The 17,189-nt window shown below is 46.0% G+C and overlaps 1 protein-coding gene across 2 annotated transcripts in view; it reads left to right on the top strand.

Annotated features, from left to right (window-relative positions):
- The window catches only part of LOC132826692 (golgin subfamily B member 1-like), a 71,993-nt gene that overhangs the window by 42,584 nt on the left and 12,220 nt on the right, over positions 1–17,189 (top strand). For both annotated transcript variants that reach the window (XM_060842763.1, XM_060842762.1), the window contains exons 14-16: positions 1,820–7,227; positions 8,838–10,785; positions 15,874–16,052. In XM_060842763.1, coding sequence (XP_060698746.1) covers positions 1,820–7,227; positions 8,838–10,785; positions 15,874–16,052 — 7,535 coding nt within the window. The remainder of the gene's footprint in view (positions 1–1,819; positions 7,228–8,837; positions 10,786–15,873; positions 16,053–17,189) is intronic.

Here is a 17,189-nt window from a genome sequence, read left to right as displayed (position 1 = left end):
TAATGTGTTATGACCTGGCAGCTTCCATGACCTCTTCACTGGTGTCAGTCAGCAAAAACACCAGGTTACCTGCAGTCAGTTTCACATCTTGCCATGGTAAGGTATTAACTCGCGCATTCTGGTTAGCTACTTCAGCTCAATTAAAATGAGACTAACAGACATAACCATGCAGGCACCCATGGAGAACAGCATAGCATTGAATGACCAGCTGTGAAGGGGCACTTAACAATTTCTGGACAATCAAGCTGGGATACATTTGTGATGTTTATAAATGATGTACATGAGAATGTGGGAGAAATAAAAAGTAAGTTTGCAGACTGTGCAAAGATTGATCAGGTGTTTGACATGAGGAAGAATGTCTTAGGTTACAGGAGGATCTAGATGGGCAGATCAGTAGCAGATGGAACTTAGCCCTGAAAGTGCGATGTGATGTACTTTGAAACAAGGGTGTAGCCTCAGATGGAACCGTTCACAGCTCAGGTTGTTTGTTTAGAGCAGAAAAAGCTGCAAGAGGGTGTAGTCGATAATGAGGCATATTTAAGGTGTATAGAAAGCAGCTGGTTCCCTTCATTGAAGGGTCAGTAATAAGAGGGTATAATTTTGAAAGGCAAGAGATTTCGCGGAGATTTGAATAAACACTGTTTTACCCACTGTATGGTGGGAATCTGGAATGCACTGCCTGCAGGGCTAGTTGAGGTGGGAAACTTCACACGCTTTAAAAAGTACTTGGATGAGCACTTGGAAGTGTCATAACATTCAAGACTATGGGCTAAGTGCTGGAAAATGGAACTAGTGCAGATTTAGAGTAGTTTATTTGTCAGTGCAAACTCGATGGGCCGAAGGGCCTCTTCTGTAATGTATGACTCTTTGTGAATGGCAAAAAGTAATTTTCTCTCTCCAGTTCATGAATAGGGGAGGCAATGATGCCCTGGCAATGTAACTGAACTAGCAATCCAGAACCACTCTGGACATGAGTTTGAATGGCAGTGAAATTTTAACTCCATACAAAAAATCTGGAACAGAGAGCTGCTTAATGGTGACCATGTAACTATATGGTTAATTGTTGTCAAACCCCACCTGGTTCACGAAAGTCTTGTAGGAAAGGAAACCTACCATCCTTCTGTGGTCTGGCTTATGTGTGACTCCATACCCATAGCAATGTGATTGGCTCATAATGGCTGTCTGGACAATTAGGGGTGGACAGTAAATGCTGGCCTAGCCAGAGATGGCATATCTTGTTGAACCAATATGAAAAAAAAGGTTCACCACTCAGGCTGAGGGCCATGATATTGATGTAAGCACAGAGTTTACAAAAATACAGCAAGGACACGTTATGGCGAGGTTGTACTGCCTTTACGTTGTGGGATGTAGTTTCTTCAGGTTCTACAATGTAAAGGCAGAACAACTTGGCCATAACTTGTATTTTTGTAAACTCTGCATAGTTGCATCAACATCAGCCTAAATCTATGTGGAGCTGTTGCCTAGTTAGTTATCATAGGCACATAATCAGATGACAAAATAACTGCCAAAGGGGGAAATATTAGGGCAGGTGATAAAAGTTTTGTCAAAGTGGTATATTTTAAGGACCATCAGGTCTGAAATGAGTAATGGAAGTGGAGAGGTAAAGAATTTTGGGGAAGGAATTCTAGAGGGAGTAATCTGGTCAGCTGAAGTCATGACCTGCAATGGTGTGATGAAGGAAGTCAGGGATGCGCAAAAATCTAGATGTTTATAATATCAGACCATATCTAGGTTGGGTGTTATATTTCCCAGTTTTTCATTTTGTAGGAATTACTGAAAATGTTTTGTTTCAACCTAGCATGGTGACGCCGAGGTCGGGGAGTGCAGAGATCTTGATTCCTTACAGAGGGCTATTTCTGAAAAAGACAAAGACCTTGCAGCTGTTACAGACCAACTCGCAGAAGCTCAGAAGGAAATAGCAAGGCTGAGCCAGCAGCTGGTTGACAAATCGAGGATAGGACAACCAGAAGATGGAACTGGCTCACAAATCCAGTTGGTGGACACAAATCAGTTTCTGCCCTTGGAACAGAAGTTCATGTCAATAGCTGATAAGAATGTGAATGTGTTGATACAGGAGAAGGAAGGAAAGAGCTTCATCACACTGCTGGAAGAGAGCATGAAGTCAGGCAGTGAAATCGAAAGCACCAACATTTCAGTGGAAGTAGAGGGGAAGAATACCTCTATCATACAAGTACAACAAAAGAGTACTACGGTTGTCCATCTGGATGAGAACATCTACTCCACCACAGAGCTGTATAGTTCTGGGGAACATCTTGAAAATAGTTCCATTGCACTGTGTGGACTGCCGATGGCCTCAGCAAAGGAGCAAGATGATGAGATTGTTCGAAAAGTTCATGGGTTTCGAATGGTTGAGGATGGAGAGTTTGAGAAACTACAAGCTCGCATACAGGAACTTGAAAAGAACCTGGAAGCAGCAGAGGCCTTGTACAGAAGGCAGCTAAATGACAAGCAAGAGGAATTTGTGAGCTTAAATCAGAAACTTTTGAGTTGTGAGAAACAAGCCGAGGATGCAAAGGAAACTATCGATAATCTTCATTTAGAAAAGGACCAACTCCTCAGTCAGATTCAGCAAAATGAGGAGGAGTTGCATTCAATAACTGAGCTGAAAGAAAAACTTACAAAAGCTGAGGAGAATGCAGCAAATGAAGAACGGAGACATCTGTTGTTTTTGGAGAATACGAGCATACAGAGTGGCTTGTTGGAAGAGCAACTTCACAGTGTCGAAAATGAATCAAGGTCAAAAGACATGAAAATTGAAGCCTTAGAGAAGGAGCTGGACGCTATCCAGTGTCAGGTGTCTGAGCAGGATGTAGAGGCTAAAGCTATAAGAGCACAGTTACAAGAGAAAGAAGAAGCACTCTTGAGCTTGAAGCAGCTCATCGCAGATGAGGAGTCCAAAGTTGAAGACTTCATGCAGAAGTTAGCCTCTAAGGAGCAGGAACTGTTAAGTGTGCAGCACAGCTTATCGGAGCAAACCAGTAAAATTCAACAGCTTCAGACGAGTCTGACTGCAAGGGACGTTGAAATGGCTGAGCTTACCATGAGCATGTCTGAGAAAATGGTCGCATTGAATGAAGACAAATTCTCCCTGGGAAATGAAGTAAAACACTTGAAGGAGCAACTTGTCTTGTTGCAAAAAGAACAGGAGGGAATTGGAGGCCAGGAGAAACCCATTGTTGAGACCAAGCTGCCCCCTCAGGAGAAAGAACAGGTGGACCTGCTACAACATAATACTGCCGGGTTTGAATTGTTGTTGGAAGAGAAAGGCAGTTTGGAAAAGCAAGTGGAAAATCTGAAGACGGAGAATGAACAGGTAAAGAGAAAACTGCAAGCTGCTTTGATAAAGCGGAAGGAGCTTTTGAAGAAAGTGGAAGAAATGAATCAGACAGCACAAAAGAAAGACCTTCAAGCAGAGGAAGTCTTACCAACAGCATCTGGGTCAGAATGTGGTGACTTTGTATCTTCAGAGTTGCTGAGCCCCCCCAAAGAAACACAATCTCAGGATCCACATACAGTTGACCTGACCAGAGCACTTTCTGAAAAAGAAACCGACTTGCAACGTGCTAACAGAAACCTGCAAGATGAAGCTGCCAAAGTGAGTCAGCTTCAGAATTTGGTAGAAGGTCTGAAACAGGAGCTACAAGAAAAAACAGACCATGTGAATTCTTTAGAAGCTGATCTATTCGCCAAGCAGTTAACAATTCAACAGCTAATGTCTCAGCCTGAGGTGGAAAAGAAGCGTGTGGAACATGAGTGTACTGAAGTAGATTCTGGAAAGAATATAGATGAGTCCTTCACCACATTGGCAGGGTTGGCAAAAGGCAAACAAACTGAACTCGAGTCAAAGCTTTTCACCCTGGAGCAGGAGAAAGATCAACTACGGAAGAAACTCGAGGAGGCTGTCAGTTCACGCAAGGACGCGATCAGGAAGGCCCAGGAAAAGACCAGACATCACCGGGAGCAAGTGAAACAACAGAAAGAGGACTATAATACTCTGCTGGAGAGTTTTAATGAGCAAAATCTGGAGAAAGCGAGCATCTGTGAGGAACTTTCAAAAGTGAAAGAGCAATTACGGTTATTGGAAGAGAAACACTCTTCAGATGTGGAAATGCAAGCAGGGAAGCCATCTTGTGAGGATCATGTCCGAAAGGCAGACCAGCATTCAGGCTGGAGCTGTGAGGAGATGGAATCGTCAGAAATTGAACCAGTTCAGACATTCATAGGTCTGTCTGGATCAGGAAGTGATGATATTTTTGTGGCGCAGTTAAAGGAAGACCTCCAGATGTTGCACAGAGAGAAGGACAGCATTACATTAAAACTGCAGCACTCAGAAAATCTTCAACAAAGAGCAAAGGAAGAATCAGCAGAGCTTCAAGATCAAATTTCTGAGCTGCAGAGAACTCATCACTTGGAGAAGGAGGAACTACTGAAAGAACTTGACCTTCTGAAGAAGAGGAAACAGGAAATAGAAGCAAGTGCAGAAGACCTTAAGACAGCTTTAGAGGGAGCCAGGGCTGAAAGTTGTGCCTCTGAAGACTTGGTCACACTAAACAAGGATTATGAAGAACTAAAGAACCTTTTGCAGAAAAAAGATGAGGAAGTTGAACGTTTCCAAGTGCAGTCGAAGGAAAAAGATGTACTCCTCAACAACCTGCAACAGAAGATATCTGATCAGGAAGAGCACGTGAGAGCTTTGGAGATGCAAATGGAACAGCAATCCAAACAGCATGAAGAACAGATAAAGCAGTTCCAAACTGAGATCCTGGAAATTCCGCAGAAGCAAGAAGAAAATACTGAAGAGGCGAAGTCCAAACAGCAGATACAGAGGAAGCTCCAAGCAGCCCTGATCTCACGGAAGGAAAGTTTGAAGGCAAATAAGTTGCTGAAGGAAGAGCTGGCTTCTGTAATAACATTGAAAGAAGAATTAAGTAGCAAGATAAGAGAAATGGAGAAAACCACAGAGGATCTGAGGCAAGACAAAGAAGATCTGCTGGCAAAAATGTTGAATCTCCAAGATCAAAAGGAAAAATTAATCACCGAAGTGGATAGATCACTGACTGAAAACCAGAATCTCAGTGCTTCATGTGAGAGCCTGAAGCTGGTCATTGACAGTGTAACGCTGGAGAAAGGAAACTTACAGCAGGAGATTGAATTCTTGAAAGGAGAACAAGCAGCTGAAAGCTCAGAGTGGCAACGCAAACACCGAGACCTCCAGAAGGAATACGAGACCCTCCTACAGTCATACGAGAATGTTGGTGATGAGACTGAAAGGATGCGCCGTGTGCTGGACTTTAGCAAGCAGGAGAATCAGGAGCTGCTTGGTAGAATTCGAGAAGCTGAGGCTCAGAAACTCCAATTAGAAAAGCAAGTTCAGGAGGCTGTTCAGGAGCAGGAGGGAATGAAAGAGAAAATGAGGAAGTTTGCTAAATCAAAGCAGCAGAAAATTATGGAGCTTGAAGAAGAAATTGAGAAGCTTCAGTCAGAGCAACCGCCTGAAATGAGTACCAAGGTTACACAGTCTGTCACTCCCGACTCAACACAGCATCAGCTTCAGGAAGAGCTGCAGAGAGCAGAGAGAGAAATTGAAAAAGTTACAAATGAACTTGAGACATTAAAAGCTGAGAAGGATTCTTCGGATTCGGAGGTAAATGCATTGAGGAAGCAACTGAAGGATCTGACTGAGAAGCTGGACATAAGTGAAAAAGAATTGGAGAAAATTCGCTGTAGTGTCACAGCAGGACAGGAAGTTCAGATAGAAGAAGCAATTGTACCATCTCTTATTACAGAGGTTAAACAAGAATTCAGCAACAAATTGGGTCCTTCCGCAGAGTCACCTACAACCCATGCCTCTACTGAGGGCTCGCAAGAAATCCCTGATCCCAGTGCGCTAGTTGAAATTGCCAGTTGCAGACCAGAATTGACACAGCTAACTGAAAAACTAACACAGACGGAAACTGACAAGCAAATGTTAGAGAATGAGGTGAGGGAATTGAAGAAGACGAGTCAGCTTTTGAAAACTGAGAAAGAGACTTTGGAAGAGCAATTGCTGAAGTGTCAGGACGACTTGAAACTGATGCAAAGGTCTGTCTCTGAGCAGGAGAAGGAGAATCACCAGAGGATTCAACAAGTGGAAGAGTTAAAGAAGGAGAAAGCAGCTGCAGAGTCGGAGAAAGATGACTTGGAAGAGCGATTAATGAATCAGTTAGCAGAACTCAACGGTAGCATTGCTAACTATCAACAGCAATTAAAAGATGACAATGACAACATTTCAGGCCTAGAACTGACCGTGAAAGACACCCAGAAGCAGATAGATAACCTGGAAGAAGAGGTGAGGCAGCTCAAGAGTGAGAAGGCAGAATCTGCAGCCAAAATGCAAAAGGATTTTGAGGAAAAAGTCAAGTCCATGCAAAGGGGAAAAGAAGGTCGTAAGGTCCACAACAAAGAACTGCAGGAGCTGCTTAAGGTGAAACAACAAGAGGTAAAGCAGCTGCAGAAAGATTGCATCCGGTACCAGGAGAGGATCAGTGATCTGGAAAAGACCGTCAAAGCACTGGAATTCGTTCAGCAAGAGACCCGGAAGAGTTTGCAAGCTGCAGTAAAGGAAACGTCAACAAAAATTGAGGAATCCAAAAAGACGGAAGCAGAACTGTTTTCTTGTAAAGTCCGACTTGATGACACCCAAAGTGAGGCAGCTAGGATCCTAGCAGACAACCTGAAACTGAAAGAAGAACTCCAGATCAATGAGGAAAAGGCCCGCGAGCAAGCTAACAGCTTGGAAGAAGAACACAAGAGAAAACTTCACCTCGAACAAAATGAACATAGAAAGCAGCTCAGAAATATGCAAGAGAAATTGGAGCATTTGGAACGGGAGAAGAAGCATGCTGAAGACTCTATTATTGAGCTGAAAGACCTCTTGGAAAAGAAGAAAGAGGAAACCAGTCAAATTCAAACTGACTTCAATGAAAATTTGGCAAAACTGGCAGCCTTCACTCGTAGCATGTCCTCTTTACAGAATGACCGGGATCGAATCATTGATGAGTCCAAGACCTGGGAAAGCAAGTTCAACGATGCGATTCTGAAGAAAGAGGAAGAGATCAGGGATAAGGAAGACAACTGCAACGAGCTGAAGGAGCAGCTGAGACAGGCCTCCATTTACAGCAAAGAACTGGAGATCAAGCTTTCCAGGTAAGGTGAAACGGTTCTGTGGGGAGATCACTCGGTGTGTGTATCCTCTCATTAGGGTAGTTCACCCTCTGGCTGTGCTGAGTGTAAATCATGTGTGAACTGCCATGGTTTCCCAATGTGCTGGCAGGCAAGCTGACAGGCTGTTCTGTTATAACGCGACAGTTGTGTTCCTCTGTGACCTCACGCTATAGAAGATTGTGCTGTAGAAGATGCCGAATAGAGAATCACTATACTGGTTCGGTTGAATGTTTGCATTAAGTAAACAACATCCACAGTTTTATTAATCGTGTTACAGCCAATTTGCGGTGATGAAACACACATTATAGCAGAACAGCCTGTACTCCCTTTGGGTCTTGGTATTGATTGAATAAAAGGGCTCGCTTCTGTAATTCCAAAAAGATGAACGAGTCAGCTGCCATCAGTTTTCTTTTGCAAACTTGACAAGGTCAGTCTAAGCGCAGCATGTCAGGCAGCATCCAAGCAGCAGGAGAATCGACATTTCAGGCATAAGCCCTTCTTCCTGAAACGGCGATTCTCCTGTTCCTTGGATGCTGCCTGACCTGCTGTGCTTTTCCAGCAACACATTTTTCAGCTCTGATCTCCAGCATCTGCAGTCCTCACTTTCTCCAAGGTCAGTCTAAGCACTACTTTTAGGTTTCTACATATCACTTCTACAAGGTAAAGTATCCAGTCCCTCCTTCAGCAACACACTGTGCACTATTTACAGGAATCACTGCAGGAATGCACCCGCTTTTCCAGTAAACAAATGGGAATACAAGCACTTCTAGGTTCCCCTCAAACACATGCACTTTCCTCCCTTGCATGTACATTGCCACTCCTTCATTGATGTTGGGTCTTTGCTGCTAATGGTATGATGGATTTGATAAAAGACAGCCATGCCTGTCACACATATATATATTCTGAGAGCAGACAGTTTCTAAAAAAAACATTAATTTCTGGGCTCCGGGATGGACTTCTGGTCTTCATCCAGGTCCTAGGAATGTACAGAACTGAGAAATCCTGGTGTTTATCAGCTGTTATATTAACCTGTCAAATTTTCTGTCAGGCTTTCAATGAATTATTTCTCCAATTCTTCTCTGCCTTATAATGACTAGCATTATGTGGACCTTGGTCTTTAATGTGTCTTCACAAAACGTGAATCACTTCAGAGATGAACAGAATATTAAACTTAGCACATCTGAATGCACTCTTTTTGATGCAATTATGTTTTAGAAGCGTGCACTTGGTCCAGTTAGTTAGTAAAATTGGAAGTCCAAACCTGCTGTCGTCCTTTGTAGCAAATAGAAGTTTACTTTATTTGGAACAGAATTCTTAATGAGTTAGTGGATTGTTTTCGCTCACCTGGAAAAGTTAAGGGAGGCCATGGAGGGACTGGCTGTTTACCTTTCGGCCGACAATACTGGGTGAGATAGTGGTTTGGGATAGGCTTAAGTAAAAGTGCTCATTCAAAACTGACTTCACGTTCACAGTCGGTGTTTTACAGAGTGCTGAGGTGAGGGTCCGGAGAGGAAATGAAATTTTTAAGGCTCTGCTCAAAATATTTAGTTAACTTTACTGCTCTGCATAACTGTTGTGGACCTTTTTTTCAGATTGGAGCAGAGTGAACAGGAATGGGAATTAAAATTCAAATCTGAAGACGAGGTTCATAGGCAGACAGTGAAGAAAATTGAGGAAGAAAACCAACAGCTCTTCTCAAAATCAGAAGAGTTCCAGAAGCTTCACAAGGACTCTCAGAACGAGCTCCTGAAGATGACGGAAGAGGTTAAGAGCCTGACAGGAAAAAATGCTGATTTGAGCAGCTTACTCGAGAAGCTTGAGGCAACCAAAGTCGAGCTGGAAGAGAGCCTGAGGCAGCAAGAGACCGAAGCACAAAATTACTTGCTGACCTGTGAACAGCTTCAGTCTGACCTCCAGAGCTCCAAATCTTTAACTGAGAAGCTGCACAAAGAAATTGGAGAAAAAGAGGAAAAGATTGTTTCACTCCTGGCCGCGAAAGAGGAGGCTGTTGCTAATGCCATCAGTGAAGCCCAACAGCAGCATGCTGAAGACATCAGACACTGGGAAAGTCAGGTTCAGAGGATAAAAGATGAGAAGTTGGAGAGAGACCACACAGTCCGAAAACTGCAGAAAGAGATTGACGATTTGGATGCAAAACTGAAGAGAACTGAAGAAGAATTAAAGCAGAACAAGGTCAAGTTAGAGTCTTTCACAAAGTCCATGGCCTCCCTTCAGAATGACCGGGAGAGAGTGCTGAGTGACTACAAACAACTCGAGCAGAAACACATCGAGGTGATTGTAGAAAAAGACCAACTGATTCAGGAAGCTGCCACCGAGAACAACAAACTCAAGAATGAATTAAGGAGCCAGCAAGGGCAGAAAGATGATTTGAACTCTGAAAACGCCAAACTCAACGCACAGCTCTTGCAATACAGAGAGGACCTTAACCAGGTGATTTCAATGAAGGATTCTCAGCACAAGCAGTTCCTAAAAACTCAGCTCGAGAGAATTAAAGCTTTGGAAAATGAGAAATCGGACATGGAGAGACTGTTAAAAGAAGTGGAGCATGGATCAGATGAACTCAGTCAAGAGAACAAAGCTCTGAAGGACGAGAAGCAAAATCAGAAGGACGAGTTGCAGTTAGCAGAGAAAACCATTAGTGAGCTGAAGGAAGAGGTGGAAAGGTTGACAGTTGGTGGGCCTGTGCAGCTGCTTCAGCGTCAGTTGGATGAGAAGACTCTGGAGGTGGAAAAACTGACGGCCAACCTCTCCTCCATGCAAGGCACGGTCGCTGAGCTAGAGCTGAAAGTGGTCACAGTTGAGAAGGAAACTGAGCAAAAGCTGCGTGCTGCTGAAGTCCGGTACGAAAATGAACTCCAGAACATGCAGCACAATGCCGGCATCATGAGAAATGAAACCGAAACAGCAGAGGAAAGAGTGGCTGAACTGGCCAGGGACCTCATGGAGACTGAACAGAGATTGCGGGAATCAATTGAAGAGGCTGAGCAACTCAAGGCACAGAACCTGTCTTTTGGGAAAGCCATGAGTTCTTTACAAGTCGATCGAGACCATCTCCTTGGGCAACTTGAGGAGTTACAGAGTAAATACACGACTGACCTTGAGTTGGAGAAGAACAGGAGTGACGGTCTAAATCAAGAGCTACAGCAGTCTAAAACCGATTTCCATAAACTGCTGGAAGAGAGGGATAGTTTGTCATCAGAGCTGGCAGCTATGAAGAGCAGCAGCATTGAAACTAATCTGCAGATTCGCATTGATGAACTGAGCAAGCAGCTGTCATCCAAAGAGCAGGATGTGCATGATTTAACCTTGGAACTAGAAAATTCAGCCAATCAACTGAAAGCATTCTCCAAAACTGTGACAACATTACAAGATGAGAGGGACAGACTGATGGACACAGTGACCAGAAGCAAGAAGGTTCATGAAGTTAAGCAGGGCTCTGCATCAACACCTTCAAAGCCAGGTGAAGTGCAGAGTCTGAGAAACGCGCTGTCTTCACTGCAGAATGACCGCGATAGACTGGTAACTATAATTTTTTGTTTTACCTGTAGACTTCCTTCATGGCTTGAAAATAATTATTTTGTAAATGTCTGCTTTTTGTATTGTCCCGAGCTAATTTTCCTGCACAATCTGCTGTCAATAGCATACTTCATATCAGTCAGCACATCACGTGTGTGCACTGACCCCCATTGACTCTAAGACCAACAAAGTCTCGAATTTCAAATTCTCATTCACGTGCTCATATCCCACCACGGAATCAGCACTCCTTACAGGCTGTAATAAATCACCCCAACACGTTTTACAAAAGTGTTATCAAACAAAATTTGACAGTGAGAACATAGAAGATCAAAAGGTTGATCACAGAGGTGGGTTAGAAGGAGCGTCTTAAGGAGGACACTGTAGTAAAGAGATTTAGGGCTGGAATTTCAGAGGTTAAGGCCCAAGCAACTGTGAAGGGATGTTGTCAGTGACAAGGCGATCAGGGACCTGCCAGACACCAGAATTAGAGAGACACAGAGGATTGTGGGTTTATTGAGATGAAACAAAGGAATTAAGAGATTGCATAAGCCTCTTTTCATGTTAAACATTGTGAAGGCATGTTTAACATTTGATAATTACTTTAAATTTCTTTTAATGAATTCTCAGGATGTGGGTGCTGCTGGCAAGGCTGGTCATTGAGTGCCAGTCCTGTGTTGCCATATGAAGGTAGTGGTGAATCTCCTCCTTGAGCTGCTCCCTTGGCCTTACTGATTAAACATGGAATTACAAGTTAGTTTATGATGCGGAGAATGGCACTAACACTGCTGAGACTGTGCTGGCTCTCTGAAGGGGAAATTCACTTTGTGTCACTCACCCACATCTCGGTAGTGCTGCATATTCATGCTTAGCTGATAATAATCTAGCTTGGGAACCTTGATGGAATCCGTTTCCACCATGCTCTCAAATAGCACATTTCAGATTTTAACTACTCAGTGTGGAAAAGTTTCTGCCTTTTGATAGAAATGCGATGGATTTCCTCTCACAGAATCTCCACTCCCCTTTACTTGGTGGGATTCGGGTAAAGAAACCAAATCTGAAACTGAGGCTATGTAATGCCAGAAGTGGAAAGATCACGTGGGCTGGTGGTACTGCAGGGATCAGTGCTGTGGCTGCATTTCATTACAGTCTATATGAATGACTTGGAGAAGGAAAGTCAATGTAATAGTCAAGCTTGCTCAGTGGAAAGGCAAGTGGAAAGGATGACGAGAAGCATCTGTAGGGATATACAGACAGATTGAGCGGGCAAAAAAATGGCAGATGGGCGGCATGCTGGCTCTGTGTTTAGCACTGCTGCCTCACAGTGCCAGGGACCCGGGTTCAATTCCCACCTTGGGCAACTGTCTGTGTGGAGTTTGCACTTCTCTCCGTGGGTTTCCTCCGGATGCTCCGGTTTCCTCCCACAGTCCAAAGATGTGCATGCTGGGTGAGTTGGCCTTGCTAAATTGCCCATAATGTTAGGTGCATTAGTCAGGGGTAAATATAGGGGAATGGGTCTGGGTGGGTTGCTCTTCGGTGGGTCGGTGTGGACTTGTAAGGCCAAAGGGCCTGTTTCCACACTGTAGGGAATCTAATCTAATGTGGAAAAATGTGAGGATATCCACTTCAGCAGGAGGAATAGAAGAGTTGAATATTATTTAAATGGGGGAAGATCGGAGAAAGTCACAGCACAGAGGAATTTGGGAGTCTTCAGGCATAAATCCCAATAACTTAGCATCCAACTTCATCAGATAATCAGGAAGGCTAATGAGGTGTTGGCCTTTATTTCAAAGGAAATAGAATATAAATGTTTGGGTAGTTTTTGCTAAATCTATATGAGGCACTAGGTAGATCACAGCTAGAATGTTATGAACAGTTTTGCGTCCCTTATCTCAGGAAAGATCTGCTCACGGGGTATTTGTAGAAAGGTTGCTTTCCCATGTGGGAGAGCCTAAGACCAGAGGGCATGATCTCAGAATGAGGGGTCAGAGGATGTGAATCCATGGAATTCATTACCACAAAGGGCTGTCAAGGCAGAATCATGAAATATATTCTTCAGGTAGAAACAGTTGGGATCAAGTGAATCCATGGAATAGTAAATGGGGAGTGGGAGTGGGACTATGCTTAGGGAAATCAGGAGAGCAAAAAGGGAACCTGAGATAGCTTTGGCAAGTAGGATTAAGGAGAATCCTTAGAGATTCTCCAAGGACATTAAGGGCAAAACAGTAACTAAGGAGAGATTTAATTTATTATTGTCACATACTGAGATACAGTGAAAAGTATTGTTTTGCCTGCTCCCCAGGCAAATCATACCTTGCATAAGTACATCAGAGTAATAGAATAGAATGCAGAAGTTTGCCTGTATGTGGAACCACAGGAGATGAGTGAATACCAAATGAATACTTCGCCTCAGTATTTACTTTGGGGAAAGACATGGAGGCTTGGCAACTTGGGGAAAAACACAACATCTGAGGAGCAAGAAATCAAAGTTTTGGGCTGAAACACTTCATCAGAAGATCCTTTTGGGTTGCGGCCTGGAACATTGACTTTGCTGTTGCTCAGATACTGTCTGACCTGCTGTGCATTTTCAGCTTCACATACATTAACTCTTGCTTCCAGTATCTGCCGTCCTTATTGTCTCCCCACTCACTGCAATAAATAGTGATGTCTTGAAAAGAATCCATATTACAGAAGAGGAGGTGCTGGAGATCTTAAAACATGTGAAGGCCTGGGACCAGATCAGGTATATCCCAGAGCATTGTGGAAAAGTATGGGAAGAGACTGCAGGCCCCGTTGCCGAGATATTTATATCATCAGCAGCCACAGGTGAGGTGCCAGAAGATTGGAGGATGAGGAATGTTGTGCCATTATTTAAGAAAAGCTGCATGTTAAAGTGAGGGATCTAAAGACAGGAGAGCCTGACGTCAGTAGTGGGCAAGTTGTTGGAGGCAATTCTGAGAGATAGGATTTACGTTTTTGGAACGGCGAGGACTGATTAAGGATAGTCACCTTGGCTTTGACGGAGAGAAACCAGGTCTCACAAACTTGACTGAGTTTTCTAAAGCAGTGACCACAAGCTAGATGAAGGGAGTGTGGCAGATGTTGTCTACTTGATCTTTAGCAAGGCCTTTGCCAAGCTCCTGCAAAGTAGACTGTTTAGTAAGGTTACATCCCATGGGATCCAGGGGGTGCTAGCCAATTGGAGAGAAAATGAGCTTGGTGGTAGAAGACAGAGTGTGGGGCTAGGGTGTTATTATTCAGCCGGAGTCCTGTGATCAGCAATGTGCCTCAAGGATTGGTTCTGGGTCCATTGTTGTTTCTCGTTTATATCAGTGATTTGGATAAGAATGTGGGAGGTGTGGTTAGAAAGTTTGTGGGTGACACCAAGATCAGTTAAGTGGACAGTGGAGAACACTATTTAAGTGTACAATGGGATCTTGATCAGATGGGCCAATGGGCTGAGAAGTGGCAGGTGGAATTTAATTTCGATAAACGCGTGGTGTAGCAGTTTGGTCAGGCAAACCAGAGCAGGACTTACACAGTTAATGGTAGGGGCCTGGCGAGTGTTGTTCAGGCGAGGGGTACAGGTTCATAGTTCCTTGAAAGTGGAATTGCAGATAGACAGGGTGGTGAAGAAGGCAATTGGTATGCGTGCTTTCATTGGTCAGAGCATTGAGTACAGGAGTTGGGACATCAGCATGTGGCTGTACAACATATTGCTGAGGCCAGATTTAGAATACTGTGTACAATTCCGGTTGCCCTGCTATTGTTAAACTAGAAAGGTACAGAAAAATTATAAAATGTTCCTGGGACTGGAGGGTATGCGTTAGAAGGAGAGGCTAAATAGGCTGGGACTTCTTTCCCTGGACCATCAGAGGCTGAGGGGTGATCTTATAGAGGGGGCATAGGTAAGGTGAATGGCTGATGTATTTTTCCAAAGGTTGGGGAGTCCAGACTAAGGAACCTGAGGGGCAATGAGAGGATGGCACGTGTACAGAATGAGCTGCCACAGAAAGTGGTAGGAGGGCAGGTACAGTGACAACATCGAAAAGACATTTAGACAGGTACATGGACAGGAAAGATTGAATTCAGTTTAGGATACTGGGTCAGCATGGACGAGTTGGACCAAAGGGTCTGTATCTCTATGACACTACATTCATGAGATTTTTAATCAGTTAGAGAATTAAGGGTAATGGGGAAAAGGCAGGAGAGTGAATTTGAGGATTATCAGATCATCCATGATCTCTCTGAATGTCAGATTAGAAAGGGCTGAATGGCCTACGTCTCCTACAATGTTAACGGTCTGATGGTCCTGTGAAGTGGGTGACAAAATGAGCTATTGGCTGACTGCAAGCATGTGTTTTATAAAGCCAGATTGTGAAAGGTATCGCCATCCTCAGGACTGCGGCTCAATGCGAGGATCATCCCAGTGACCCGGCCCCTATCCCCAGTCCCCTGCTCTGTCCCAGAATCCCGCCTCTATTCCCAGTCCCTGCTGTGTCCCAGTGTCCTGCCCTCTATCCCCAGTCCCCTGCTGTGTCCCAGTGTCCCGCCCTCTGTCCCCACTCCCCTGCTGTGTCCCAGTGTCCAGCCCTCTGTCCCCACTCCCCTGCTGTGTCCCAGTGTCCTGCCCTCTGTCCCCACTCCCCTGCTCTGTCCCAGTGTCCCGCCCTCTGTCCCCAGTCGCCTGCTCTGTCCTAGTGTCACGTCCTCTGTCCCCAGTCCCCTGCTGTGTCCCAGTGTCTCGCCCTCTGTCCCCAGTCCCCTGCTGTGTCCCAGTGTCCCGCACTCTATCCCCAGTCCCCTGCTGTGTCCCAGTGTCGCGCCCTCTATCCCCAGTGTCCTGCTCTGTCCCAGTGTCCTATCCTATCCCCAGTCCTCTTCTCCATGCCAATGTGTTGTCCTCTGTCTCCAGTTCTGAAACGTTCTGTGGGAGCCACTCTCTCCCTAGCCCGCTGTGTTGGGATCCTGCACCCCTCTGCCTCTTCTCTCTCTCTCATCCCCCTGTGAAAGCTGTTTTGGGCAACTGTCCTGCATTCTACTCCGTACTCCCCTGATGTATCTCTGTGTTTAACTTCCCTCATTGTGTTGCAGCTGGAGGAGCTGACGAAGCTGCAGCAGCAGCACATGCAGTGTAGGGAAGCGACTGCAGAACTATCCCAACTCCGGAGCCGGCTCGAAGCCCAGACCCAACAGATTGCTGACAGCAAAGAGACCCAAGAGCAACTGGAGAAGGATCGGGTTTCCTGTCAGGAGGAGCTTGGACAGCTCAGGTTAATAGTGGACTGCTGCTTTTCTCTCACTAGTTAGCAAGCGCGATAGCTCCCACATCACCTTCATGAGCAGACACACTTCACCCAATTGGCTCTGATACACAGCAAGAATTTGTGTTTTTACAGACCGGAGAGTTCATTTTCTTACAATGAGTTACATTGATGTGCAAAACCTGTTGGTACAAAGGGAACAGCAACATGTATTCTGGGCCACATTGTCCCCAGAGATGACACGCATGGACTGAGATGGAATGATCGTAAACGGTTTCTGTTGGCCAACGCTAGGAGAAGGGGCCAATCAGTGAAATCGAAAATCAGTAGCAACACTATGCTCCCAAAATATATCGAAAATGGACTGTTACTCTGGTGCCCCAGTGTGGGGCTCCCTCTCCCCCTGTCCCAGCGCGGGGCTCCCCCTGTCCCAGTGTGGGGCTCCCTCTCCCCCTGTCGCAGTGTGGGGCTCCCTCTCCCCCTGTCCCAGTGTGGGGCTCCCTCTCCCCCTGTCCCAGCGCGGGGCTCCCCCTGTCCCAGTGTGGGGCTCCCTCTCCCCCTGTCCCAGTGTGGGGCTCCCTCTCCCCCTGTCCCAGTGTGGGGCTCCCTCTCCCCCTGTCCCAGTGTGGGGCTCCCTCTCCCCTGTCCCAGTGTGGGGCTCCCTCTCCCCCTGTCCCAGTGTGGGGCTCCCTCTCCCCCTGTCCCAGTGTGGGGCTCCCTCTCCCCCTGTCCCAGTGTGGGGCTCCCTCTCCCCTGTCCCAGTGCGGGGCTCCCTCTCCATGTTCCAGTGCGGGGCTCCCTCTCCCCTGTCCCAGTGTGGGGCTCCCTCTCCCCCTGTCCCAGTGTGGGGCTCCCTCTCCCCTGTCCCAGTGCGGGGCTCCCTCTCCCCCTGTCCCAGTGCGGGGCTCCCTCTCCCCCTGTCCCAGTGCGGGGCTCCCTCTCCCCCTGTCCCCAGTGCGGGGCTCCCTCTCCCCCTGCCCCCAGTGCGGGGCTCCCTCTCCCCCTGCCCCCAGTGCGGGGCTCCCTCTCCCCCTGCCCCCAGTGCGGGGCTCCCTCTCCCCCTGCCCCCAGTGCGGGGCACCCTCTCCCCCTGCCCCCAGTGCGGGGCACCCTCTCCCCCTGCCCCCAGTGCGGGGCTCCCTCTCC

This window comes from Hemiscyllium ocellatum, chromosome 23 (genome assembly GCF_020745735.1).
Source record: "Hemiscyllium ocellatum isolate sHemOce1 chromosome 23, sHemOce1.pat.X.cur, whole genome shotgun sequence".
Classification (NCBI taxonomy): Eukaryota; Metazoa; Chordata; class Chondrichthyes; order Orectolobiformes; family Hemiscylliidae; genus Hemiscyllium; species Hemiscyllium ocellatum.
Note: the sequence above shows the minus strand (reverse complement) of the source record. Positions and strands in the feature narration are given on the sequence as shown.